We start from the raw sequence: 27960 nt of genomic DNA on the forward strand, positions 1-27960 counted from the left end.
TCAGTGGCCCATAGAGAGAGGGTGTTTGTATCTGTGTATGGAAAGAGAGGAGAGGAAGAGGGGTGGGTGAAGGAGGGTGGAGGGGGGGTGAAAAATATTCCCAAGCATCCTCCTCATCCTCAGCTGCTCTGCAGGGCCAAAAACACACAGGCAGGAGGCTCAGATCACGGGCATCAAAAGCCAAACTGCCCCTCTGTGCAGCTCTGTCACGCAGCGTTGCATCGCAATGCTATTATTAAACCCGACCACACACACAGACACACACACGGAGACACACACAGGTAGGCTGATTGTGTCAACATCTCAAGGTCAAACAACGGGTTGGTTTTCGGACCCAAAACGGGCGAACGGGCCAGTCGGGTGTGCTGTTTTTTTTAAACGGCACCGCTGCGGAGACAAAGAGCATCGGTCGAATCCCGCAGTGTTCCCGCTCTGCCCTCATCCTCTCCCGGCTACAGAGCGCTGGCCAGGCCGGTCCCTGGCTGACAAACATCTGGATGGGAGGAGCGGGAGGGGGACGTGAGGAGGAGGGGGCCGCAGGAATGAACGGTTAGATTCCGTTAGTAGGTAGGCTCCCGGTGTGGATGGTGATGATGGTGGTGGTGATGAGATAACGGGATAACGAGGGAAAAGAGGAAGAGGAGGGGGGAAGGAGGGCTTTTTTTTTCGCCCCGTTTTTTATTAATTTCTTACCCTCTGACAGCTCCAGCTCTAGCTCCGCCAGCCGGGCTCGGATCTCCAACGGTATCGGCGACGCCTCACGGTCCGCCATTCGGCTTGTGCCGTAGAAAACACCTCCCCGGTTAAACTGCTGCCACCTCCTCCGCCGCCGCTGTTGCTGCTGCTGCTACTCCTGCCTCCTCCTTCGCCGGAAAGGGAGAGCTTCTCTTCGGCGGCCCCTCCTCGGCGGAGGCACGGAAAGACTACGAGGCGTCGAGGGAGAACAAAGAGGATAAATCTGGGTCTCGTTTTTAACGGGGGCCCGCCATGGCGCCCGGCTCCTCGAATCGGTAAAGACCCCGGTTGCTCGGTTGGCTCACTACGCTGTCGTTGCGGTGGTTGTGGTGGTGGTAGTGATGATGATGATGAGGCTCGCGTAGCCCCACAGTCAGCGTCGTTTGCAGCTTCTTGCCGCTGGTGTCACGTGACTCTACGGAGGGACGAGGTGGCGCCGGCCATCACCGGCAGGGGGCGCCGCCAGCAACCACACCTACAGTACAGAGTGACGGCGTCGTTTTCCACCTGAGCCACAATCTGAATTTGACATACGACATACTCTGTATTTATTTATTTATTTAAAATTTTGTTTTTATCTTATTTATTTATTTTTTACCACACATTTTGTTAAAACATTAATAAAAAATGATACTGAAGTTATTAAACAAAAACAGCTTCAATATAATTTTTAATTTATTGTTTAATTATTTTAACTTTTTAATTTTTTGACATTCTCTGTATTTATTTAAGTGGATTTTTTTCTTAATTTATATTTCCCAGACCTTTTTATTTAAATCATAATAAAATTTATATATATATTTATATATCTATATATCTATATCTATATATATATAGATATATATATATATTTATTTTTTTTTTAAGAAAAGCTTCAGTATCATTTTAAATTATTATTTTTAATTATCATTTTTATTTTTTTAAGGGGAGACACACCAGGTTAATAGGGTAATATTTCTAACTAACAGGTATCACCATGAAACTTCCCCAGTTAATTACATTAGGACAGCTATTTTTATATAACAAGTTTTCTGAAATTTTGTTTAAATCTGCAAATGAGGCATTATGTAATTAATATGCCATTTTTGCATACAGTTCCAGAACAAAAATCTGAACTAAAATAAACATCTGAAGGTGTTTTCTTTTCTGTCTGAAAGAAGATATGTTATGGCAGCAAAATAGACCAAAATCTCAAAATTTGACCAGTGCAATAAAAAACTGGTTTCATCTGGTGTGTCACATCTTTACTTACTTAAAGTATATTATGATGGATTAATTTAACACAGTTTAGGACAGGTAGTTTAAAATGTATGCATTAAACAGGTGTTTATACCTGCTGAGGATAGTTTTCTTGTTTGAAATCTAAGCACAAGGTCATTTACTGAAATGTTTCGGAAGCTTTTAAGCACAACTTGTGGTCTGTTATCAGCTGATGTAATTCAGTTCCTTGTTTTTCCCTTTTTTCAGAGCACAACCTCAACACCTTCTCATTCAGGTTCAGCACAGCATAGTGTTGCAAACATTAAAGGCCTGCACACAATAATGAAACAAAATCTTTTAAAATTATATGCTCAACTAGCAAAAAATATTACAAATCTTGCTTTTCTTTTGGTATTTATATTTATATTTATATTTGCACAACTTCCTGCTGGATGAAACCAGGGAGAAATGCTGTCAAACCAGACAGAATCCATAGTTTGTGACCCATTTTCATTTGCATAAGAGACAGGGCTGTCCATGAGCCACCTGCAGTTTGAAAACATCAGATTTATCCTGGGTTTTTTGCTAAACAATGTCCCCTGTCGACTCCATTGCTCCGGCCATTCCCTTTTAATGTGGTCATTCTTTATTCGACATCTGCATGTGGAAACTAAACCTCAACAGAATAATGTGATTAATATCAAAGGTCAAGCAGCCTTTAATTAACTCTGGTAGAGATGAACAAGCCTAATGTGGCAGTGACACATAAGTGAGCATCAATTTGTCTGTCTAATACAGTGTATTTCATTAGTATTATTCATCACATTCATTAGGCCTATAGCCCTCCAGGAATCTAATCATCCTTATTGTAAACAAGTGGTGGGGATACATTATGGAGAACTGACCGTTGTAATGTGACTCATCTGCCATCTTCTGGTTATGAGACAGAACCACAAGCAAGGACGTGAATGTCAGGTAGTCAGTGCTGTGACTCTGGATTTGAAACTGCAGCAGTAATTCACTGCAGAGAATGTCTTGAAGGATATTTAAGCTTAACATAAATACATTAATGCAAAAGATCATTTTTCTATACAAATGTATAATTGGTCAAATATCCACAGTGGTCTGGTGAAGAAAAGAAACTGAATACCTTTGTATCGACATACATACACACATCAGCCACTATTTTTAACTTCAAAGGCACTTTAATATTTGTTCAACAATATGTACATCTGTACAGACAAAGAAACATGTGCCACAACCATGCCCACACTTTCTCCATGACAACTGTTTTACATTTAAAATTGTATATATTAAACAAAGGGAAATTGGACTCAGAACAATCAAATTTACTTTCTCAAATACAAATCGAGTTCTCTGTGCTGAAACAGTGCTTGTTAATGCTGATGGAGTAACTACTATACCAAGCCAGAAGCATGTTTTCCTCCATGGAACGGCCTGGAATGAGCCCTCTGGTGTCCAAAACACTGGACGCTGGGACAGAGATAAGTCAACAGGACATCTTTCTCAACATAGTGGAAACTAAAGCTTTAACACACAAAAGCGCTTCTATCCAACATAAATAAAAAAAATGACATAAATTAATCTTAAAATGAAATTAAAAAAGTCGTGCAAAGATAAAAGTATTGATATTCAGTGCTTTTCAAGAGGAACATGCTTTCAAGTTCAGTTTGATTCCTGGACCATCGAAATCAGTTTCATACAGATCCTCCCAGTTCTCACTCATACACTCTGGACCTTGCTTCATTACAGACCTCTCACCAGCGTCTAAAAGTGGAAACAAACTGGGTGACTTGTACTAATATTTAGAGAAAAGGTATCATGTGTGCCCACAGCATCCCTGTAGACTCAAGAATAACACAGATGAACGGAAAAAAAAAATCATGGCAGAACATCCTGTACAGTGAGAAAACATCAAACATGCAAAGATAGCAGGAAGAAGAGCCATCAGCAAATCAAAACTAAATCAAAACCAGGCTCTCAATAAACTCATCTGAACTACAAACCAAGAAATAAAACTAATGTAAAGTTGCAGAACATCTACAGATTCTCTCCAGCGTCTGTACTGGAAACTGGAAAGTCAGCTCAAACATCCCCAGAGCCACACCAGCCCCCGGAACCAGCCAGACCCCCTCCCATCTGAGGCATAGTCAGCTGGATTTATGAAAGGTAAAGATTTAAGATCCAGACCTAAACTTTGTTGATTTAAAGGTTGTTGGTGCTTAATATAGAATGTTATTTTCTACACACACAGATTATTCCTCACAGTAAATGTGTAGCTGTTTTGTGTGACAGGACAGTACAGTAATACATTTTAGCTTATAAGACACCCACAGGACAAATAAATGTCTTTTTCCCCATTCAATATGATCACCGTGGCAACGGAGCTGGTTCAGGCGCCTGGCCTGGAAAGGCTGGGATGTGCTCTGCCCCTGAAGAGGTGAGGTCAGCGGGTGACACCAGGTCATTGGTCGATGCTCTCTGGCAGATCTCTGCGTAGCTTGGCTTCTTTGACTCCTGGCCAATCAGAGCACAAGGTGAGCTCAGACTGAGGCTCTCACACCTTTTCTCTCCTGTACATTAATGGCTTTCAAACAGAGTGCTGATCAAACTGGTCTAATTCCTACTATCATCACTGAATGATCTTTTTAAGTATTTAATTGTTCTCTTCATCTAACATCAACATTCTGGTGCCAGAGAAGACTTTTGACCTATCTACGGTATTTATCATTGATCAATCTCTGACTCTGAGCAGCAGGCACATGCATGTAGAGTTTATGGGATAACATTGGCATAATTTCAGATTATTTCTGTCATCAATGCTCATGAAGACTGTTCGATGAGGTCAGAAGTCCATAACAATGCCATCAAAATAGCAAAGACGCTTTGAGCGCACCAAAAAGTTTCATACAAACCTGATGATGATGATGATGATGATGATGATGATGATGATGATGATGATGATAATAATAATAATAATAATAATAATAATAATAATAATAATAAATGGCTGATTAATACCATTTTTCATTAAATGTATACTGTTTACTACTTACAAATTAAGAATCTCAGAATCATTTTTACTGGTATACTAATGACAGAAACAAAATTAAATTGCGTCAGTGATGTACTGTGTTAACAATATGACATTAAACAAAAAGACCTAAAATTTAGCCTACAATCCTGCCCCAACATTAACTAACACTGTGTCCTAACTGGATGTGGCGCAAGTGAGCTTCAGTGAATTAGTCAGTCTGACTGCATTGTTTTCTGTTGAAATGTCCTTATTGGCCGCAAGCAACGCAGCGCATTGTTTTGAGCTGCAATAGATGAGGAACAGCTGATTCACAATGTTGAAATAAGGAATTATCTATACGATATACGATACCTCTCACTACAAAAACCTAAATAAGGTGGCACCTAGCGAGAGGGAGATCGCCAGGGAGCTGAATGTTTTTAGTGAGTATTGTTGTGTGGGATGTTCAGCAGGGCTTGCTGGCTTGTTTTACAAAGTGGGTATGGTGGTATGTTATATTATGGTAGCTACAACAATGATATCAATACACACAATAGTATTGTTCTGAATATAAATAAAAGGAAAGTAAGTACTCACCATCCTTGCTAAGCGATTTTCTTTACATGACATGACAGTATTCCGTATTTAATGGATTCAGTTCAGACAGACAGTGTTTGATGTAATGCAATGCGGCGTGATAATCGAATGCTCTCTTTCTGTTAGGACACGCTGTAAACTACAATCTGCTATTTCAGAAAGATAAAAATAAGAGAACCATCTAACACCATGAAGCAGTACATCTGTTGCAGAAAAGTCTTACTATGACTGCTTCCTGTGTAAGCTGAGCTGGTTTGGCCTCGCTGGTCATCTCTGCAGGTTCCTTCACATTCCTACAGAGACCAGCAGAACAAACTCACTACACACAGCCCTGAACACAGCTGGCACAATGACAACTGGAAAACTGATAAAAGTACACTTATGAAACATCCTACAGGTGTGGCAAGCAAAAGAAAAATATCTGGAAAAGCTTGTGCTGTGGATCTAATCATGTTATTGGTAGAAGAGAACCGTAAATAATGTAAATAAAGAGAAATCAGCTGATTAGTCAGGTTCACTGTGTACAAAAATGTACTTTTGTGGGAATTTTTTGGGGATTTGTTGACCTATACATTTTTGGAATCTGCAGACCTTGGGGAATCCAAAAACCAATGTTGCCACTTGCACAGACACCTGTATGGCGGCCATTTTGGAATTTCAAAATGGCCGCCATAAAATACAGAATTTCAGCTACCTTGGCCTCTAAACAACCTAAAAACTCAATTAAACATGCCAATCATATGTTTTCTTGGTCAAGGAATCCAATGGTGACTTCAAAATTATGCTCAGAATCGTGCTGTGGTGCCCCCTAGGGGTGGGAAAGAAAATCGCTACACTTCTTACTGCCCCCTCAAGTCACATACATCACTGATTCTTGAGAGTTGGGACAAAGCATGTCCCACATAGAAAAGTGAAATTTATATCAAAAATCAAGCAATTCACAAACCCCATTAAATCAGGAAAAAGCATCGTCTGCGATATCCCTGAGGACCCCTTTCCATTCCTCTGCCTGTGGTGAATGCAAGAATACCACGCTCTTGTAAGTTAACCATTTTTTGATATTTTAGACAAACAATGTCAATATTCCTTAACAGCTGGACCAGTTCAACACCATCTCTCTGTTATTATACTTTTTAAAATACAATAGTGGATTGAATTATAGTATTTTATTCAGATTATTAAGACAGCTAGCTAATTTTGGCAGTTGCTAGCTAGTAACTGCCAAAATTAGCTAGCTGGTTGCTGAAATTAGCTAGCTAGCTGCAGTGTTTTTTCCTTGCGTCAACTCTGTCAGACCTGAACTCCATCAGGCTCTTCATCTGATGGAGGTGATCATATTAACACCATCTCTCCATTATGATAAAAAAATATAAAACCAAACTGAATTTAATTTTAGAGGTTATTGAGATGACTAGCAAAAAAAGTAGCTAGCTGCAGTGAACAATGCACGTCCTGAGGGAAAGCCTAGGCTACATATTTTATTACATTAGAAAATGAGTGTAATTTCAATTATCTTTCAGATAGGCCTACTAAGTTTTTTGTGTTTGAGGTGAACTGAAAACTAACTGAAACAATGGCCTACATTTATTTTGTATTATTTTATTTTTCAGATCGTTCACTCTTTGATGCATATGTGCTGCAGGAGAAGGAGAAAGGTCTGTTAACCATGTGATGAACCTGATAGCTACAGTTTAGCTCGGTGTAATTATTACTAATATAAATATAACATAGTAATAATCCAAACCCAAGCATTTTCAGTGACTTTGATGATGCCTCTGATTTATGAATAATAAGGTGGTTGTTGTATTTTCAGAGCATAACTTATCATGGATGAAATCCCTGATGATGACGACAACTCGGCTGAAGATGTGGACTGGAAACTATGCATTTTCTGTCAGGGGTCTAATGCTAGTAAAACAGACTTGGTTCTGAATCCCAGGATTGATTCCTTACAAAAAGTACTTGATGTGGTGAATGAGCGAGCTCGAGTACTTGATGGAGAATATTTGAAAATTCAAAGCCGTCTCCAAGGATGCACTAAAGAAATCCTAGCAGAAAGGAAAGTCACATGGCATAGAGGCTGCTACTCTAATGCCACCCACCAAACAAAGCTGCAACGATCCAGAGACCGCTTTGAACATGCAATGTCCACTGGAATAAAACGTGGCTATAAAAGATCCAGTACAGAAATGGAAGCCAGTGAACCACGACCCTCAATGCCCTTCACAAGATCTGCAACAAACCCACTACTCAACAACCTATGCTTCTTCTGTCAAACAGATAATAGTCAACCACTCTTTAAACTAAGAACTGAGAATACAGGAGAGGCACTCAGACAGGCTGTTGATATTTCCCAAGATCCAGTGTTGATGACAAGATTAAGCACTGCAATATCACCAAGTGATGCCCATGCAATAGGTGTGAGATATCATAGGCAGTGCTGGAGAAACCATGTGTTTCATGTCCTCAGAAACCATACCCACGATGAAGCCAAATGCACAACAGAAGACCTGCCCATGCAGATGTCATGTTTGATCGAGTTGATCAATATTGTTGACATTAAAACTCAAGACAAAGCATTTCTCCCCATGGATGATGTAGAAAGAACATACATTTCTATGCTTGGTGGCAGTGAGGAGGCACAGAAGCACAAACCAAAACTGACAAGGAAATGGCTAAGGGATCAGATTTGTCACAATTTACCAAGAGTGAAGTGTGTGAGACCAAACAGGAAAAGGCCATCCATTCTTTACTGCCCTGAAGCCTGTGAAGAGAGTATGGTCCACATGACTATGACACAGGACCATGCAAGTGAAATGGATCAGGACCATGCAAGTGAAATGGATGACATGAAGATGTTGCACAAGTCAGCTCAGTTAATACGCAGAAGTATTGTGAATTTCAATAAGAAGGAACAATCAGGCATGAACATATTGAGCAAGGTAGAAGATGTTCCAGTAGAGTTATACAGCCTTATACAGTGGATATTGGTAGGACCTGAAGTTGAGTTGCAAACAGAGACCAGGAGTAGGACAATGCAACAATCAGCCCTTACAATAAGCCAAAACATCATGTATGCTTTCAAAAGCAAAAGGCAGGTGCGACACCAACCGAAGGAGGTGACAGACAGGTTCCGGATACAGCATGCCAGAGAAAATCCGCAGGTTCTCGGGTTGGCACTTACCATCCATCATGACACCAGGAACAAGAAGCTGTTGGACCTCCTTCACTTACAGAGCTACTGTGTGCCATACAATCGGACACTGCTTCTGGAAACGGCTATAGCCAATGCTGTTGTGGAGAACTCAAAGCGCTTCAATGGCCTGTATGTACCTCACTTCCTTAAAAAAGGAAGCTTTGTGTTCTTTGCTGTCGACAACACTGACTTTGCCGAGGACACAGTGGATGGAAAAGGAACCACACATGGGACAATCACTGCAGTATATCAGAAGGCCAGTGCTCAAGGGGAGGTCATTGCACCCAGTCTGGAACTTGAAGAGGCAAAGAATCTATCAGTTTCTCCGTACCACACACCCATCAAGCCTTGTAGCAAACCCAAACGCAGAGTGGTCCAGAGAGCACAAAGATTTGAGGTCAACACTACAGGAGTTGCCGAGTCTTATCAAATGACCACCAAAGGCTGGATCATCGCATCTGCCCTGTCTAGAGAAAATGGAGAGCAAAGCAAAATCCCTGGTTGGGCTGGATTCAAGTCACTTGTGTCATCCAGCCAATCTGTGACCCATGTTGGTGCTCTACCGCTACTGCCAGAAGTTGCACATGAGTGGTCTACAATGCTCACTGTGATTCTACAAGCATCCCAGTTGAGGAGTTTGGTTGTTGGTGAAGAACATCCAACAGTGATAACCTTCGACATGGCCTTATACGAAAAGGCAGTGCAGCTGTTGGACTCAAGGGATGATTTGAAAAGAACAGTTCTTCCCAGGCTGGGTGAGCTACACACTGTGATGGCAGCACTGCGGGCACTAGGTACATGCATTGAAAATTCAGGGATAGATGATGCATGGATTTGGATGGTCTCTGTATGAACTTCTCCTGGAAAAATTCTTTTCAGAAAAGCCACACCTCAAATCCATCTGCTCCCAGCCTGTGAGTGATGTCCAGGAAGCCTGTGCAAGATTAGCTGTTGACAAAAGCACAAGTGGAGAATGCATTGCTAATGCAAATGACAGCCTACTCCAAATCCTTACAGACAAAGGTGTTATCGAACAGCTGAAAACATGGGAAACAGAAAAATGCTGTAATGCAATGTTTAAGTCACTTACAAATTACCTCCGCCATGTTGAAACCATCCTGCTCTTCATTGAAGCCTCAAGAAATGCTGATCTAGTTCTCCACCTGCAAGCAGGAGAGGCACTAAGTAAGCTCTTCTTTGCCCTAGATCGAATGAAATACAAACGCCTATGGCCACGGTACATTGCAGACATGCAGGATCTGAAGACCAGTCACCCAGACACCTGGCATGAACTTCAAGATGGGAATATATCCATCACAAAGTCCGAGATACCGTTTGTCTCAATTGGCGCAGACCATGCATGCGAGCAACTAAATCGGATGATGAAGATACACTCTGGTTTAATTGGTATTTCCAATAACGCCAACGCACGACAGAGGTTCTTTCTCGCCACACCAGAAATGTCACGCCTCTCAACAGAGTACAAAGAGCAATTTGGTATCAGGGCTGATAAACCACAAGCACACCATGAGGTACAAGCAAGTGCTATCCAAAAAGAACATGATGCTGTCAACAAGATCAAGTCTACAATACTGAGTCACGGAAATCCCTTTGATGCAGAAGGTGATCAGCTTTACAACTTCATGACACATGCATATGTTCCCCAAGAGAATGCCCTACAGATTTTGAATGTTGGCGACTATGGACAGAAATTGTATGAAGAATATGTTGCTGAGCGCATCAATGGAAATGTCAGTTTGTGGGCACCAATCAAGAGGCAGAACAATGCCATGTTCCTGTCAGGAAACAAAAAGCAGTCAGTAAAGATTCGAGACCAGTCAGTGGATCTAAGAGAAACAAAAGATCTATATGGTCGGTTTATGGTTCTCGCCAGATCGAACCGGGATATTGATATGAAAAATGCTGTAGGGAAATATGAATTTACAATAACTCCCAGAGCACTGTTTGCCCCAAATGGATCCGTCCTTCCGTGTACTGACAAGTCAAAGCTCATACATTGTCTGGAAAAAGTGAAAATAAATGAAGAAGTCCAACAGACACAAGCACAGATGTCTGCAGAACATGGTGATGGACCTGAAACATCTTTAACACCATCCAAGAGTCCGCAAATCGCTGTGGTGGATGGAATGGTTCTAGTCCAGCAGTTGGCAATGAAACAGGGGACAATCAGTACAGTCAAAGATCTGGGCCAGCACTTTAATGACAGACTCTTGATGCTGACAGCAGATTTTGATGAGGTTATTCTGGTCTTCGACACCTATAAAGCTGACTCACTGAAACAGAAAACAAGGGAGAAACGACAACAAGGCAAAGATCCCATTCAATACCAGATTGATGATAAAACCAACATCAAACATATACCAATGAGACGGTTCCTATCTCATGAACAGACCAAAGCTGATCTAACTGAGTACCTTGCACAAGCAGTCCTCAACCAGAATGCAAACTCCCAAAGGTTGTTCATCACATCGGCCTCAGGCAGCACAAGAAGCAATCGCAGCAAAATGTGTTTTGAAGAAAACAACCACGAGGAGGCTGACACACTAATGATATGCTTAGCAGCATCTGCAGCACAGCGCTGCCCAAAAGCACGGATGGTCATCTTCAGCCCAGATACAGATGTCTTAGTTCTGGCTGTTGCACACTACGAGAAGCTCTGTAGAAACAGTGCAATACATATGGCATCGGGTACTGTGGAGATTGAGCCAATCTGGAAGGCACTGGGACAAGAGAAGGCAGGAGCATTACCAGCATTCCATGCATTCACTGGAGCTGACAATGTTGGGAGATTCTCCAGAATCAGCAAAACTAGATGGTTTCAACAGTACATGAAGGCTGACAAGGACATCTTCTCCGCCCTGGTGAAACTCTCTGACGAAGGCGACGTGCAACAGGAAGTAAAAGATGCGCTGGAAAAGTTTGTGTGCTCAGTGTACTGCCCGAAAGGCATTGACATAAAAAACATTATAGACCTAAGGTGGCATCTCTTCTGCAAGCACCTGGCTGAAAGCAGCAAGCTGCCTCCCACAGTCGATGCCCTTGCAGAACATATTGAACGTGTCCGGGTCCAAAGTAGGGTGTGGTGCCAAGCCACTGTGATGTGGCAAAAACCTTTTGACCCACTCCAACATGGCTACTATCAAGACCCCAATGGCAAGATACTGCCTACTACAACAAAGGTTGCACCTGCACCACAGGCCATTCTAGAGATGGTCAGGTGAGTGAGTGAGTGAGTGAGTGAGTGAGTGAGTGATTTTATTTTTGAGACAGGGACAAGGTACAATAAACATTAGCCCTATAAATAGGGAGATATGCACTGTACAAGGTTGTAGCTAAATAGCTAATTTCCACCCATAGGTGTAACTGTAAAACCAACTGCACAACCCAGCGGTGCTCATGCAGGAGACACAATCTGGCCTGCACAGACCTTTGTTTGTGTGGAAGTGAATGTGAGAATGATGCAGACTGCGGTGGCCCGAATGACACCGAGGAAAGTGATGAAGACCTGTGAAAGCATAAGGGTAAGTTCAGAGAATCTCCTTCCATGATTTCTTGCATGAGTTTTTTTTCTAGTTAAATTGAACATTCCCTGTCTCTATTTACCAGCCATTCATTAATATCCAGTTTCTTCTTTTATCCAAGACCATTGCCAGCAATTCCAGTGTCTCCACACTCAATCCCATATGATTGGACTCATCGCTGAGAGACAACAGACCCGTCCTAGGACTCACTCTCCAGATCTGGACTTACACTGGGTTAGCCCCTCAGCCCCCTTGTAAAGAATTTTATATTGAGAGTTTTTGAGTTTTTGGGTTTTGAGTTTTCTGTGCCGACCGAGTCCCGACTGTTACCAGCCTATGGTGTAATAAATGTATATCACATTAATGTATGGATTATAGTTTTAATTTACCTTTGTCATTGTTTATATAATCATATGCAGAAATTTTAAGTATTTTGTCCCCGGACTTCTGACATGGGGTCATTAAGGGGGATTAGAGTAACAATTTCCTTTTCCACTTCTTGGGGGTGCCACAATTTTCTTTCCCACCCCTAGGGGGCGCCACAGCACGATTCTGAGCATAATTTTGAAGTCACCATTGGATTCCTTGACCAAGAAAACATATGATTGGCATGTTTAATTGAGTTTTTAGGTTGTTTAGAGGCCAAGGTAGCTGAAATTCTGTATTTTATGGCGGCCATTTTGAAATTCCACAATGGCCGCCATACAGGTGTCTGTGCAAGTGGCAACATTGGTTTTTGGATTCCCCAAGGTCTGCAGATTCCAAAAATGTATAGGTCAACAAATCCCCAAAAAATTCCCACAAAAGTACATTTTTGTACACAGTGAACCTGACTAGATGGAGCGTTTAATGCAGAGGTTAATCATAATCCAGCTGTGAGATACTTACTGCTCTAAGACAGGCTGAGGCTCTTGTGACACTGTTGGCACTGATTCTAATGGGCTGCTGCTTCTTACTGGAATCTGTGATAAACAAATGAAAAAGAAAAAGAAGACCTATGTCAAGGTCTTACAGTCTGGGTTTAAGTATGAGAAGAGAGTCTGTTATCGTATTGAGCAAGAGACTCTGATGAACTCTGTGTGTGTGTGTGTGTGTGAGTGAGTGAGACAGAGAGAGACTTGGTCACCTTGGCATCACTGTTAGCTGGAGGTACCGTTGCTATGGCACTGTTTGCCAGAGGAAGAGGAGGAAAGCTAGTCAGACCGAGCTCAGGAGGAGATGGTTGACGAGGAGGTGACTGACTTGGTGCTCTCTACACGAACACACACAGTCAGTACAGTGACACCACAAAGTGAACACAATAAACACTAATGACTCACTGGCTACTTACATGACTGCCTTCAGCAGATTTGTCCCATGACTTCAGATTCCCTCTCCTTCCCTGGCTGAAGTTTCCTCTCCTTTAGAAACACACAGCAGAGCAGTGATGTTACTGCAGCTCAGAGTCAAGGCTGATTTATGCTTCTGCGTTAAAGCATCACTCAGCATTCTGTATTCTGAATGTGTCTGTGTAGGCACACAGGGCTACATGTGTGTGCACCTTTTAAGAGTTGTTATTATGCATAGATGTGAGATGCCTCTCATAGCAAACCTTCACTGTCATTAATAGTGAATAACAGAGTAGGCAGCTTTATATCATCCCCTACATTGCAGCAGCCTTGGCTGTTACTACGGCAACGTCTTGATGGTTAGGGATAATTCATAAATCCCAAAATTCATCTGCTGTCACTTCTACTGTCTTTATCAATTTATGGTCTTTGCAGATTTATGATTGGTTTAACTATTTTTTTTTTGCTTGTTTTATTTTATTTTTGTGCACCTACATTTTCATTTGCTTCATGTTCCAGATAGATCCAGCTCAATCCAGCTCAAATTGATAAACTCTTAAATAGTAGCCCTAGACGTCATCACTCAGGTGCCTGTCAGAGATGAGACAGACCCCATGCCGCTTCCTTAAACATACCGGCGATCTTAAATAGCCGGTGGCATGGTCAAACACATCTTGAAATTGAAAAGTATCAGCCAGAGTCATCTCCAAGGTCTGTCATTCCTGTTTTGACTAGCATCAGGAAAAACAATGTGTACTCGAAGCGCACAGCTACTCTATCTAATCTGACTCCAGTTATGCGTCAGCCACAGACTGTGTCAGACAATGTTAGTACACTAAACTTAGCTTTATTAAATATCAGATCTCTGGCTGGCAAGTCACTATTAATTAATGATTTTATTATCAAGAGAAACCTTGATTTTATGTTTTTAACTGAAACTTGGTTAAATGAAAACAACAGTGCAGCAGTACTTATTGAATCAGCCCCCCCAAACTTCCATTTTATCAGCTCAGTTAGAGAACTTAGGAAAGGAGGTGGAGTAGCCACTTTATTTAAGGATGTTTACCAGTGCAAACAGTTGTCATATGGGAAGTTTGAGTCTTTTGAATATGTTGCACTGCAGTTGAGATCCTCCTGTCAAGCAGTATTAGTAACCATTTACAGGCCTCCAAAATATAGTGCACACTTTGTTGATGACTTTTCTAAACTATTGTCTGTTGTCTGTATTGATTTTGACTGTGTTGTTATAGTGGGTGATTTTAATATTCATATTGATAATCCCAAAGATGGCAGTGCGAAAGAACTTTTCTACATCCTGGACAACTTTGAACTTTCCCAGCATGTAACAGAGCCAACACACAATAAGGGACATATTTTAGGATCTAATTATCTCCAAAGGCTCAACATTTCTGAGGTTGTGGTGACTGATGTTGCCTTTTCTGATCATTACTGTGTTTTCTTTAAAATGGCCATCTCCGCTGACACCAGTAAAATTACAACAGAGGTAATCAGAAAACGCTATATCAACAAAAACACCTGTACACTATTCACCCAGGATTTTACACCCACACCAGTTCTGCCCTCAGTCTCTATCAATGATCTGGTTCATAATTTCAGCTCTAAAACTATGCATATTATGGACAATATTGCCCCCATGAAGGTCAAAGTTGTCTCTGGTAAGAAAAACCACCATGGTGGAATGCCACACGGGTAAAAGCTCAAAAAAAGAGAATGTAGAAAAGCAGAACGCAGGTGGCGAAAAACCAAACTCCAGGTTCATTATGGCATCTATAAGGAAAGTCTGCACATCTATAACTTGGAGCTAAAAAGGGCGCGGCAGTCCTTTTTCTCTGAGATTATCAACAAAAACAACAACAATGCACGGACTTTATTTACTGTTGTTGACAGACTGACAAACCCATCAGCGTCAGTCCCTCCTGAACTGCTATCCACCAAGGCATGCAATGACATTGCTTCTTTTTTCACAGACAAGATTTTAAAGATAAGACAGACGGTCTGTAACTCCAACACAGTGGCTATTTCACCTGTGCCCTATAAGACTACTCCAGTTAATCTGGCACCTTTTCACCCATTAAATTATGCTATTTTGACAGACATAGTTAGAAACCTTAGGTCCACTACCTGCTGCCTTGACACTCTGCCTACAAGCTTTTTTAAAGATGTTTTTAACTGCATAGCATCAGATATACTACAGATAGTCAACTGTTCTCTTCAGTCAGGCCTTTTTCCAACAGCCCTGAAGACTGCAGTCATTAAACCTCTCTTAAAAAAGCTTAATCTGGATGCCTCAGTAAAAAATAACTACAGGCCCATATCAAACCTACCATTTTTAGGAAAGATCATTGAAAAGGTTGTTTTTCAGCAACTTAACACCTTGGAGCAAAACAATTCCTTTGATGCCTTTCAGTCTGGATTTCGAGCACATCACAGCACTGAGACTGCACTTATAAAAGTTTTAAATGACATTCATCTGAGCAGTGATGCATCAAAGACTTCGGTTCTGGTATTACTGGACCTCAGTGCTGCATTCGACACAGTTGACCATAAGATACTGCTCGACAGACTAGAAAAGTTTGTGGGACTTTCTGGCACTGTGCTAAATTGGTTTAAATCTTATTTACAAGACAGGGATTTCTTTGTGTCACTTGGCAATTATGAATCTGTGCGAACAAAAATTACATGTGGAGTTCCTCAAGGGTACATTCTTGGGCCTCTTCTGTTCAACATCTATATGCTCCCTCTTGCTCAGATTATGGAATATCATAACATCTCCTACCATACTTATGTGGATGACACACAACTTTACATAACTGTGTCACCAGATGACTACAGTCCCCTACATCTGCTAAATAAGTGCATTGACAAAATCAATACATGGATGTGCCAGAATTTTCTACAACTAAACACAGACAAAACTGAGATAGTTGTTTTTGGCCCCAAAGAACAAAGATCAATAGTCAGTGCTCACCTTGACGCCATGACACTAAAACCTACAAATCAAGCCAGAAATCTTGGTGTAGTTCTGGACTCAGACCTAAATTTCAATAGTCACATTAAGACAATTACTAAATCAGCCTACTACCACCTTAAAAACATAGCAAGAACGAAAGAATTTCTGTCTAAACAAGATACAGAAAAACTTGTTCATGCTTTCATTTTCAGCAGGCTGGACTATTGTAACGGTGTCTTCACAGGCCTGAGTAAAAAATCAATCAGACAACTGCAGCTCATCCAGAACTCTGCTGCCAGAGTCCTCACCAACACCAAGAGAGTGGAGAACATTACAACAGTGCTTAAGTCACTGCACTGGCTTCCTGTGTGTCAAAGGATAGACTTTAAAATCTTGTTACTTGTCTATAAAGCACTAAATGGTCTCAGGCCTAAATACATCTCTGATACACTTGTACGTTATGAAGCATCCAGACCTCTCAGATCATCTGGAACAGGTTTACTCAGTGTTCCCAGGATCAAAACCAAACAAGGTTAAGCAGCCTTTAGTTTCTATGCTCCCCGCCTGTGGAACAAACTTCCAGGATATCTGAGGTCGGCTGAAACTGTCAGCTCATTTAAATCAGGGCTTAAAACATTACTATTTACTGCAGCTTACCAGTGAACTAGATATGTAACTTATTGTTAGGATAATCTGTAGCTATTGTTTTTATATTTGTCTGCTGTTGCTTTTGCTTTATGTTTGCTTTTTAAATAGTAAAAAATGAGGGTAGAACAGAACTGGGAAATACCTGGCAAGTTTTCTTGGCGATTTTGTGTTTCTTACTTTGTATGTGGTATTTCACTGCCTCTATTCCCATCGGGCCAAGTTTTGAATTTGCTTAAAATACACTTGAGCCTTGTATTTGTTGCCTTATCTTGGTTAAATAGCCAATTTGCACTTCTCTATGTCATCCAAGGTACAGACAAAACTTACTAGCGTTCCACTTAAGTTAGTTCCACTCAAATTACTTAAGAAAAATAAATGTTAAAAAAAATTTGGGATTTCACAATGCAAAGGCAGAAAAAATTATTTCGAAAATCATACTTCCCATGTCTTAGCATTTTAACACTTTTGAATGATTGATTTAAGAGTTTTAAAAGCAGTTTATAAGACCCAATTATTTTTACATTTATGAATTCAATGCTTTTTGGCTGAGGTTAGATTTTCATTTGCCAATTTGTTTGTTTGGGCCAGTGTGAAAGCTGTCAATGGAACCTTTGATGCAGACCACCGGTCCAAATACAGATTTTGTGACAATAGATTTGTATTTTTTGCAGCACTACAGTGCAAGACGTTTCTTTTTTATCCTGTTTCTACATGTTCATCATTATGACATATGAAGTCAAACCAACCAAGGCGTGAAAGCAAACTATGTCCATCAACAACTATATTAGTCATATGAGTATAAGGACTTAACAGCCACACTTGAGACTTGAGTTCCAAACTTCCCATTCTTGGAACCCATCGGCTGTATTCGGCGTCTGACTTCCGGCAAACAGCGATACAGCCTCTGGGGGCAGACCCCCGATTTTTTGGCATTCCGGTTTGATTTGGGCGGAGGAGGCGAATTTCCGTTTCCGACTTCCGTTTATGTATAAGTAAATATGCTGAACCATTGCGATGGATTCAGAGTTTGCAGTGATGCCAATTATGTTCCGCCTCGTTAGTTCACCGCACGGACTGTTTAACCTGGCAACAACTGCAGCCGGCTCAAACGTGATTGGTCAATATCATGCGGACTACAAACAGCCTACAACCGGAAACCAGGGCTCTTCTGCTCTTCTTCCGGAGGCAAGATCTCTGGGGTTTGCCCACAGACTCTACATTCACTGAATGTCGAGTCTGTATATAGAGACTACAAACTTCCTAAATGATGTTTTGTTACCTTCCCCGATCAGAAGTGGGTGACACAATTTGCTTGTTGGGCTCTGTCCTTCCACCCCTATTCTGATGGCGCATGTTGCCCCGTGACCGCCCTCGACCCAGCCTCATCAAAGAAGAGGAGCGCTCCACTGATGCTTGATCTGTCAGGTGTGTGGAATCATTCTGACTGGGCTGCCAACGGTCTCCACTGTTTGACCACCTGGAGCCTCTCCTGGAAAAAGATTAATTATGAATGCCAGTCAGTGCATATTCACACAGTCAATAATAGTATGATCATAGAAATATTTTCACAGCAAATAATTTAAACAGTTGTTACCTTTGCCTGTATGGGTTGTGAGGTTTAAAGGTGGAGAATCCATTCATGAAGTCATTCGTCAACGTTGGATGCTGCCGACATCGACAACAGATAAGTCATGCTGCTCATGAGCCAACACACCATAACACACATTCAAGGAGCCATAACCAGCAACACTGTCACTTACTCTAAGACAGGGCTCCAGACCACCAAATGGTCGCATTTTGTGAAAATTTTTGGAGTAAAACTCCAAAGTCCACGATTCTGCAAGTGTGGTGAAGTCCAGACATTTGGGCTGAATCCAAATGAATCCAGACTCATACATCATTTTGTTCTCAGTCTCCAGTTGTTTTAATTATGATAGATTAATTCATTAGAATGCTTTACAGGCGATATGTAATTTATGTTCATGGTTCAACCTTCCTTTTACATGAATTCTCATGTAAATCAGCATCATATCAGTTTGCTGCTGCAGAGCAGACCTGTCCCCTCAACTACACAGGCTAAATTGTGTCTGACTAAAAGGTTATTATTTTCAGAGGAAAAAAAATACGAGAAAACAGCTTTCATTAAATATAGGTCAGATAAAGTCAGGGGTTCACATCTGTACAGATGTTATTTTAAGAATCCTCACTCCCACTGACCACAAGTCTTTGTGATGCTAAATACTTAACAATAATTAAAACAGTCCAATGTTAATATACAGTAGACTACATATAGTTTTGATACAGTTAAAATGGCCAAAAATGTGAATAATTGCGTTGCAGGATGATTTAAGGTGTGCCCCTAAATTTTCCAATTTTTTTTCAGTTAGGGGCTACAGTGCTCTTACTAAAAAAGGTAGTCTGGTGCCCTGTAAGAGTTATCCTTAATCTGATGTTGTTGCAATAATAAAGCCTACAGTACAACTTCATGTCATCCAATGTCAACATAAAAGGTCTCACCTCAGCAATTTCTGGGTATCCTGTCGCACCTGAAGCCCACACCTCGTTGGTGAAATCGTACAGCTGTTGGGTGGGGCAGGGCTGCTGGTAGGTCCTCGTGGGGTAGTAGGAGCTGTAAGGACTGCTGCACTGGTCCAGTGGGGCAGGTCTGTAGCCATTTTTTGGAGCAAAGGAAGGGACTGCCATGGTTTTGGCCTTTATCCTCACCATGATCGGCTTTCCTTTAAACTCACAAACCTCCTCTCTGAGGTACTTGTAGACCTAATGACGTGCACAGACACAGTAAAACTATACAGTCTGCCACCTGTTTAATAGTCTTCCTGTAACAATGAAAATGTCTAGCCCACGAACATCAAAAGCATAATTCCAGTGACTACAAATAATATAACAACGTCTTTGATTGTATTTCACCTGTTGTGCGTCGGCTTCCGATTTGAAAGTGATGAACCAGTGATCGTTGTTCACAAACTCACAACTCAGGAACTTTGGAAGGTTTTCCCCTTCAAATAGAGCCTCCACCTCCTGCAGTACAGCAACAGCATTAAACACACTAAAACTGTTACACAGATCTTACATTTAAAAACATGATTGTGAGAAGGAGAGAGGAGAGTAGAGGAGAGGAAACAGGCTCTTGCCTCTTGAGGTGTGGTGTTGGGGATCTCACGCAGGATGATGACACATCGACTCTGACGGGGGCGAACCTTCAGTCCACATGGAGCCACCTGGACCAGTGGCAGGGCTGTCAGTCAATCAGAGAAGAGAATGTCTCAGGACAATAACAGACCACATTTATCACTCCCAACTTTGAAATCCAACTACTCACAGAATGAGATTACCAACATTAGGCTGATGATAAACATTTTCACCCAGAATCAAAACTTTAACAATAAATGAAATCCATCGGACACATATGTAGAGGAAAAAACACTGACATTTCAAAATGTCACAGATGAGGTCCAGATCTGTGCTGAGACTCTTGATCTTGTCGAGGCTGGCCAGAGTTGCGATGGGAACGTACTGGTCGCTGTCCATCTGAGAATTGAGGTACAGGTCATTGCCAAGGTGCTCCCTGTGGAGGGACAAAGGAGCCATCGAAGAGTGAAATGTGCACAATAGCAGCTAGAATACCAAACAGCACCAAACCAAATTTGGTATTTTTTATAGTTTTATCTGAGCAATGGCATTACATTTTGAAGTTTATTTTTATGCATAGATAATGTGTTATTCATAACCACTATGCAATTATATTTATATTTGATGACAAGGCTTCCTCAAGTCTAGGAAAAATGGTGAGTTGTTACCTGGTCAGGCAGGACTCCAGAATTGTCCTCAGTTCTTCTCTGGTCTCATCTGAAATCATCAGAAGTCATTACCACATCTCATTGGTTAAAAAAAAAGTGGTTAATTTTATGGTGGTGAAACATAAATACAGTTACTACAAACAAAGTTGGATTGATACCTGTGACAGCTGGGTCAACAGAATCTCCATTAATTATCGGAGCTTCGGCAATCAGCGTCTGGTACTCTAGTGAGCCGGGATCTGCCTCAGCCACAGCCTCAGCCAGGTCCACGTTCCCCACTTGGAGCTCTGACATGTATCCTAAAAGTCAACACCACAGCATCTTACACACAGCATAACCATGATTCATATGCGGACATTAACAGTCATTCAGCAATGCTGTTTTAGTCTTGTTAGAATAAATTACAACCTCCTGGAATGGAGAACAAAAACAATTTGATGAACTCTAACTAGGGATGCACTGATTGTGAAATTCTGGGCTGAATCCGATGTTTTCTTTGTGGTTGTTTATTTTGTTTGCGTAAGGGAAATAAAGAAATCTTCATGAAAACATAAAAAACTTAACTGTTCTCAAGTCATTCAGTCCTTCATTACACTACATTTGAATGAGCAGATTCAATCATACAATTTCTGAAATAACCTTTAATGTAACCTTTCACATGGAAAACATCTTTTAGAAAACTGCTTCAAAAGCCTTCTTACTTTATATATCACAATTCCCTCTCTAATATCTATTTTACATTGCTGTGAAAACATCAACATTTTATTACTTGAAATAACTATCTATTTCAAGTTTTTCACCAACTACATTTTACAAAATTACATTAAACACATCATGAAAACGTTTTAATTTACCTTTGCCCCAACACTCATTTAGAGCTTCAATGCATCATAATGTCACTCACTGCAACCTCTGTCAGCAGTTAGTTTGCCACCAGCTGCTAACAGCTAACATTAACTAGCTCTCCTCCTGCCAGTGTCAACATGGATTTGTTGCACACAATGTAGCATTATTGGGGAAAAATCAGGGTGATACTTGTAACACTTTGGTAGTGAGTTTACTTCATCCTTTCATCCTAACGGTGTCCTAGGGAAGATCTCTGTTCGTCTCAAAACTGTTTTCTATTCCCTGGGACGACGGGACACTGTTAGTCTCGAGCCCTTCTTTTCAGCCTGCTAAATCAGTGCATTCCTAAATCTAATATATTTAATTCTGGGATCCAGTCACTCAGTAACTCCGGCCTACCTTCCTGATTGGTCAGATCATTGGGGAATTGCAGCCATGGCTGCTGAGCCTGCAGGTAGGCGGGGCCAGGGACATCCAAGTTAAAGTTGTGATTGGTCCATACCTGAGCATCAGGGTTTAGGCTAGGGGCAGCAACAGGTGCCTGAAACAAAAAGACACAATGTGCAATGCTTAATCTAACATGAATACTTAGTCACATGAGCAGCAGAGTTATTTTCAAGAACAGGCAGAAAATGCTCTCGGTAGCTCAACCCATAATCTAAAGCTCAAATAAGTAATTAAGAGTAACGAAATGAAAACCGAAGAATCTCATTCATACTAATATAGTAATGTAGAATATAACATCTTTTTGATTAATTTAATTTTTCTCTACAGGTATTACAGATGTACTCTCAGATATAAATCATAGTGCAGCTGACTCAACTTCACACTTTATCCACCTCTTTCAATTTAATCTAAAGTGGCTTTTTCAGATAACAGACTGAATTTGAGTTAACCTGTTATATCAAGGTTGTTTTACAAGAAGTCCATGTTATTCCTGTTTGTTCATTTTCTATCTCAGTCTTGCAAAACTGTGACTGTGTATCAAGGATGTCTGTGTGAACAATGACCACTCGTTATGTAACATCTTTATACAAAAGGAGTATTTAGACTCTGACTGCTTCAGTTCCAGCGGTGGATGTTTAGTGCTGACCTGTTCAGCGTGCCCAGCCAAGTCTTTCTTTCCCTGACAGAATCACATAAGAAAAAAAGAAATTACTTTGGGGATAAGGCATCACACTGAATGCTGAATCCAACTGTCTCACATATTGAGTGAACACTTACAGGCTGAGTGCAATCTGTGTGCCAGTCCCACACACAAGATCCCTGAGGCATCACAGTGCTGTAGGGGTAAGCTCCCAGCAGAGCCATAGACGGCTGGAGCTCTGAGACCAAGGCTGGGATCTGCTCTGCGCCGGCCCCCGTCCTGCTCTCACCCTGGCTGGGCTCAGCAGCAGACGCACCCTGGGCCCACCCTCCGCAGATCTCCTCCAGGCCCAGCTTGATCCAGGGGTGTGGATAGAGGCGGCAGACAGAGGAGTCAGCATCCTCTCCTAGCAACTCAGACACCATTTCCCTCATCCCTCCTTCTCTCTCTCCCTCCTCAAAGGTCGCCGATGGCTCCTGACCCAGGAAGTGAATCTCGTATGACGGAGTTGAGGCATAAACGTCAATCTGACCTGGGTCCAACGAGATCATGGTGTGGTCCTCCTGGGAGGCCAATACTGAGGCTTTTTCATCCAGGCAACTGCAGTCATTAGGAACCACGACAGAGTCATCACAGATGCTGGAATCAGCATGGACCTCAGCACTTTGGGACAGTGTCTCAGTAGCTGACATACTGAGAGTTACTGGAAGAATATTGGTGTTAAGAGATGCCTTCTCCTGTGACATGTGAATCTTGATCTCATTCATTTCCTCTGAATGAAGTCCATATGATGAATCTTGAGGTTGATTTAAACAGTCAGCAGTGTCATAATGCAGGCTGATGTCAACTTTAGGGCTCATACAGTCAGAGGAAACACTGGAGGTTAATAATTCTGAGGGTTCAGAGACTGTTTGAGGAGCGTGGGGCTGCTGTTCTTCTGTATCTGCAGATTCATGCTCGATTGGCGGATACATCTGAGTCCCCTGTGCACCTGTTGCTTCTTCCCCTGCCTCACTCACATAAAATTCTACATTCTGTGATGGATCTACCCGAAGTTGGATCTGTCTGCATTCACTCTCAGTACAATCAGCTTCTGTCTCTGGACAGAAAATGTGCTTACCTCCCTCAGGAGTCGTGAAGAGAGACAAGGAAGAGGGAGGTGGAGTGAAGGAAGTTGTACCAGCAAGCTCGCTTTCAGCAGGAGGAGGAGGCTGTGTCAGAGAGCTGAGACTTGAATCTTCAATGCTGCTCTCGGGTTCCTCTGGGCCAAGGAGAGTGATGCTTGCATTAACAACCGCACAGTCGTCACAGCGCTTTGACAACAGGTCACATTTCTCATCACTCGTCTCTAGGTGAGAGGCGTTCTGTGCTGTTTCAGGTAAAGCATCAGTAACGTCACCTCTCTCAACATGTTCGCTGTTCTGACAGATTTCTGGTTTTGTTTTTTTGACAGCCTGTCTGTCATCGCTACTCATGAGGACATTGTGAAAAGGCTCTGCTGACACCATGCCCCCCTTAGTTTCCACATCAGAACTGTCGAGCTGTTTGTCACAGTCATCAAACTTGGCATCACTGTGCTCAGACTCTCTGAACAGAGTTTCAACATCTTGACTAGGAGGTTTATTGCTGCTCAATTCATATGTTGTATCATTTGAACTGACATCTAATTTGTCAGATATGATGGAGTCACACTGGTGAGATGTGGTTAAGTCTGAGAGAGATGTCTGATTTGTGTGGTGGGAGAAGCCAGTCAGTTCAATGGGCAGTGATGACACTGTTAAGATAGTGGAAATTGAAGACACCTGGGTGAGAGTTGTATCAGCTGTGCCGCTGTAACCAGCATCATCCTCCTTACTGTGGCCTCTGCAGGTACTCACAGGGATAGCCTCACTCTGCAGAGAGGGTTCATCCTTCTCAATGTGTCCTCCAGACAGAGGCAAAGCAATCTCCTCCATGTGCAGTGGTTTGATGGTGAGATCACGCTTTGGAGAGCTGGGACTAGAAGTATCCAGTTCAAGAGTCTCAGCTGCTGGTTGTGAACTTTGGATGTGCGGCTCTGTCACCAGCTCAGACTCGTGCAGATGATTGTCCTGTGAATTTAGGTCAGATTCCACACTCTGATCCAATTCTTCCTTCTGGAATTCGACCACTGTTTCCTCTGTGGTACTGAGGACTCCCCCTGCTGCTGTGTGGTCTCCACAGCACACGTTCTCTTCTACTAAACACACAGTCTCACTCTCCTCTGATCCCTTTACTGTCTTACCCTCCACAAGTTCACTCTCCTCCTCCACACATGCACTTTCATCTGCATGTGATATCATCAACATGTCATCCTTGGATTCATGTGTGTCCTTTGCAGCTGTCTGGCAGTTCAGGCCATCCGGCAGGGGTGTGCCTGATGTGGACGTCTGAGGTTCCTCGCTGTTTATGTGATTTCTGGACAGGGGCAGCGGGTCACATGGAGGGTCTACCAGCTGTGGAGATACAACAGGATGAGGGAAGGTGGTCTGCTCTGCTGAGAGTGACCTGTCTGTGTGTGTCTGTGACAGGACGGAGGAAGGCTGCTGTGCAGCAGGTGACTGCATTGAAATGGGCTCCTCATCATGTGACTGGCTGGTCATTTTAGATTCTGTGACATATATCTGGTCACAGACTGCGGATGCCTCTCTGTGCAATTGGCTGGAGACTGGAGACTCCGCCATGCAGGGGAGAGCAGCTGTTTCTGCTTCAGCTGTGTGCAGTGAGTGTGCTGCTCCAGCTGTTTGGGATTGGCTGTGGACGTGGTCATGCTCAAGGTCATCGGCATCAATGGGACATATGCTGTAGAAATTCCGGGTTCTCGTTTCAAAGCCTTGACACAGCATTGACATGATATCACAGGATTCCTGGCCTTCCTCCTGCTTGTGCTCAGCTTTGAGGGAATCCCGCTGGGTTGCCGGACACTTGCTGACCAGCGGTGGTAGCAGCTGGTCATCTGACACCTCACTCACCGTGATGTTGCCCTGGCAGTCAGAAGAAGATGACCTGTCGGAAGCTGAGCCACTTTTTCCTGGTGTATGCTTCTGCCCATCTGGGAGCTGAGTGAACCATAAAGCCCTGCTTGTAGCATTCTCCAAAATCTTCAGTTTGGCTGGACTCTGTGTGGGCACCTCCATATATGGAGCTGGCTCACAGCTGGGCCTAGCAGTATGTGTCATGCCTGCCTGTGTGTGCGTGTTTGTATGTATGTTTGTGCTGCCTGTGTTAATAATAGCCCCCTGCTCCTCGTGAGTGCTGGCTGGTTTAAGATCCCCCTTAGTCCGCGTGGTGCTGTCCCTGCTGGCCACGGCCACCTCTGTCCAGACTTTGTTGTTCAGTTCTGGATGTCTTTCCTCATCTTTCGGTGGCTTCCTCGGGGCCGGTCTGTCTGCCACACGTGTCTCCTCTTCGTCCAAGCACACATGCTGAGCTAAAGCCGCAGCATGTTGCCTGACCTGCTCTGTCACCTCTTTCAGCCCATCGTGGAGCGGAGGCTGCTGTAACAGACCGCTCCTCTCATTCTGAAGGCTGGGGCTGATTTCCTTACTAAAACAGCACCCCATCTTCTCCAGCCTAAAGTGGGAATAAAACACAAGACTGCTATGGCCACACACACTAGGAGCCTACACAACACGAGACAAAATCATGAGCAGCTCCTCACTATGGCTCAGCCACATGCAAAAAGAGAAAAGACCCTCTGCTCCCCCCTGCTTTGCCCCTTCCCTTCCCGTTTTCCCCTCCCCTGCCCAGAATAGCAAATGTGAAGGAGCTCACATGTCCCTGCCACTCAACAGAGGGCTGCACACCACTTTGTGTGTGTGTGTGTGTGTGTGTGTGTGTGTGTGTGTGTGTGTGTGTGTGTGTGTGTGTGAATGCATGTGGGAGCCCTAGTTAGGCTACAGTTTGAGAGGGGTCAGCACATGGCCCAGTGGCCACCAATCACAGAGCAGAAATGCAGCAGTGTCCACACCCCCCTCTCCCTCCCTGAAACTCCCACTTCTTCCTTCCTCCCATCCCACCATTCACTTGTCTTTCCCTCCCACTGATACCTTTCCCTTTGACTTACATCAGTTCTGCTGTTGCTGCTTCAACAAACCCCCCACCAAAAAATAAAAACGCAACACACACACTCAGGCTTCATGCCCAAGCATGTCTTAACAGTCCATCATCTTTTTTTTTTAATAATACAACATTTACTTTTTAACATAGTTATTTCTAGCTGGGCGTTAAATGCGGTACATATTGTACAAAGTTCCTTGAGGGAAATTTGTGATTTGGGGCCTTATGAAAAAACTGACTTGACTTTTTCAAATAAAATTTGGTTTCCAGGCTGAAATCTGACAATAACGTTGAGTCTAAAGAAGCTTGTGTGTCTGGTGAGTGTGCAGTGAGGAGACCAGATCAGATTGCTGATTAGTTCTGTTACTTTAGATTAGTACTTTACTTTAGATATGGTTAGATAAGTACTGTAGGAGTGTGTGTGTAGTAAGGGTTAAATATTACGGTACCTGGTAAAAGTAGTAGAACGGAGGATCCAGTGCTTCGGGCGGTAACTGCACCTGTAGATAAGCTGGACACAGTGGATTCTGGCCTGACGTCATGTGACACGGGCTGATGGGCAACTCAACGGGACGAGTGCTGCTGCTGTCGATGGTCACTACGGAGACTGCAGAGAGAAGGAAATGAATCACAACACCAGCTGGCATGATGGAAACACTCTAGCAGGATTACTCAATATGGACTAAAACTGGTAAATACTGCAGACTGAACTGCTGTAAAGTGAACAATAGAGTCATATTCTTATATGTGTTTGTGATAAGCAGATGCCCATGTAACAGGTCCAACTCAATCTATCACTATGACCACTCTGAATATTCATTACAACTTTTCTGTACTAAATCAGTTAAGAATTTAATATATAAATGTCAAAATAAAAC

The 27960-nt window shown here is 42.5% G+C and overlaps 3 protein-coding genes across 9 annotated transcripts in view; 1 reads left to right on the forward strand and 2 right to left on the reverse strand.

Moving 5' to 3' along the window:
* Positions 1 to 1132, reverse strand: part of LOC126397921 (disco-interacting protein 2 homolog C-like) — a 104258-nt gene extending 103126 nt beyond the window's left edge. For all 6 annotated transcript variants that reach the window (XR_007570723.1, XM_050057005.1, XM_050057004.1 and 3 more), the window contains exon 1: positions 694 to 1132. Coding sequence is in view for 5 of the 6 variants with exons in the window: in XM_050057005.1 (XP_049912962.1) it covers positions 694 to 772 (79 nt within the window). In the remaining variant the exon portion in view is untranslated. The remainder of the gene's footprint in view (positions 1 to 693) is intronic.
* A 2007-nt stretch (positions 1133 to 3139) lies between these two features.
* LOC126397731 (uncharacterized) lies at positions 3140 to 26688 on the reverse strand. The gene is made up of 16 exons (XM_050056678.1): positions 23143 to 26688; positions 23012 to 23044; positions 22318 to 22459; positions 21231 to 21371; positions 21073 to 21121; positions 20704 to 20840; positions 20407 to 20510; positions 20183 to 20293; positions 19772 to 20032; positions 18849 to 18919; positions 18534 to 18743; positions 13638 to 13707; positions 13434 to 13559; positions 13196 to 13269; positions 5793 to 5862; positions 3140 to 4473 (listed from the first exon to the last, which is right to left on the reverse strand). Exons 1-16 carry the CDS (start codon positions 26584 to 26586, stop codon positions 4327 to 4329), a joined length of 5190 nt encoding a protein of 1729 aa, XP_049912635.1. The 5' UTR covers positions 26587 to 26688; the 3' UTR covers positions 3140 to 4326.
* On the forward strand, positions 10545 to 12856 carry LOC126397735 (uncharacterized). 2 transcript variants are annotated; one of them, XM_050056685.1, is made up of 3 exons: positions 10545 to 12003; positions 12144 to 12307; positions 12429 to 12856. In XM_050056685.1, exons 1-2 carry the CDS (start codon positions 10556 to 10558, stop codon positions 12295 to 12297), a joined length of 1602 nt encoding a protein of 533 aa, XP_049912642.1. In that variant the 5' UTR covers positions 10545 to 10555; the 3' UTR covers positions 12298 to 12307; positions 12429 to 12856. The 2 variants fall into 2 exon arrangements, with proteins under 2 accessions (XP_049912642.1, XP_049912643.1); XM_050056686.1 differs by having other exon boundaries at positions 12440 to 12856.
* Positions 26689 to 27960: the final 1272 nt, after the last annotated feature.

Source organism: Epinephelus moara, chromosome 11 (genome assembly GCF_006386435.1).
Source record: "Epinephelus moara isolate mb chromosome 11, YSFRI_EMoa_1.0, whole genome shotgun sequence".
Classification (NCBI taxonomy): domain Eukaryota; kingdom Metazoa; phylum Chordata; class Actinopteri; order Perciformes; family Serranidae; genus Epinephelus; species Epinephelus moara.

Excerpts from the sequence above, each read along its gene's own strand:
- LOC126397735 (XM_050056685.1), top strand. The coding sequence starts at position 10,556 with ATGTTCCTGTCAGGAAACAAAAAGCAGTCAGTAAAGATTCGAGACCAG. Across the intron at positions 12,004-12,143 it reads GCCATTCTAGAGATGGTCAG|GTGTAACTGTAAAACCAACT; the intron begins GTGAGTGAGTGA and ends TTCCACCCATAG.
- LOC126397731 (XM_050056678.1), bottom strand. The coding sequence starts at position 26,586 with ATGGGGTGCTGTTTTAGTAAGGAAATCAGCCCCAGCCTTCAGAATGAG. Across the intron at positions 21,372-22,317 it reads TGATCTGACCAATCAGGAAG|GATACATGTCAGAGCTCCAA; the intron begins GTAGGCCGGAGT and ends GTTGACTTTTAG. Across the intron at positions 13,560-13,637 it reads AATCTGCTGAAGGCAGTCAT|AGAGCACCAAGTCAGTCACC; the intron begins GTAAGTAGCCAG and ends GTGTTCGTGTAG.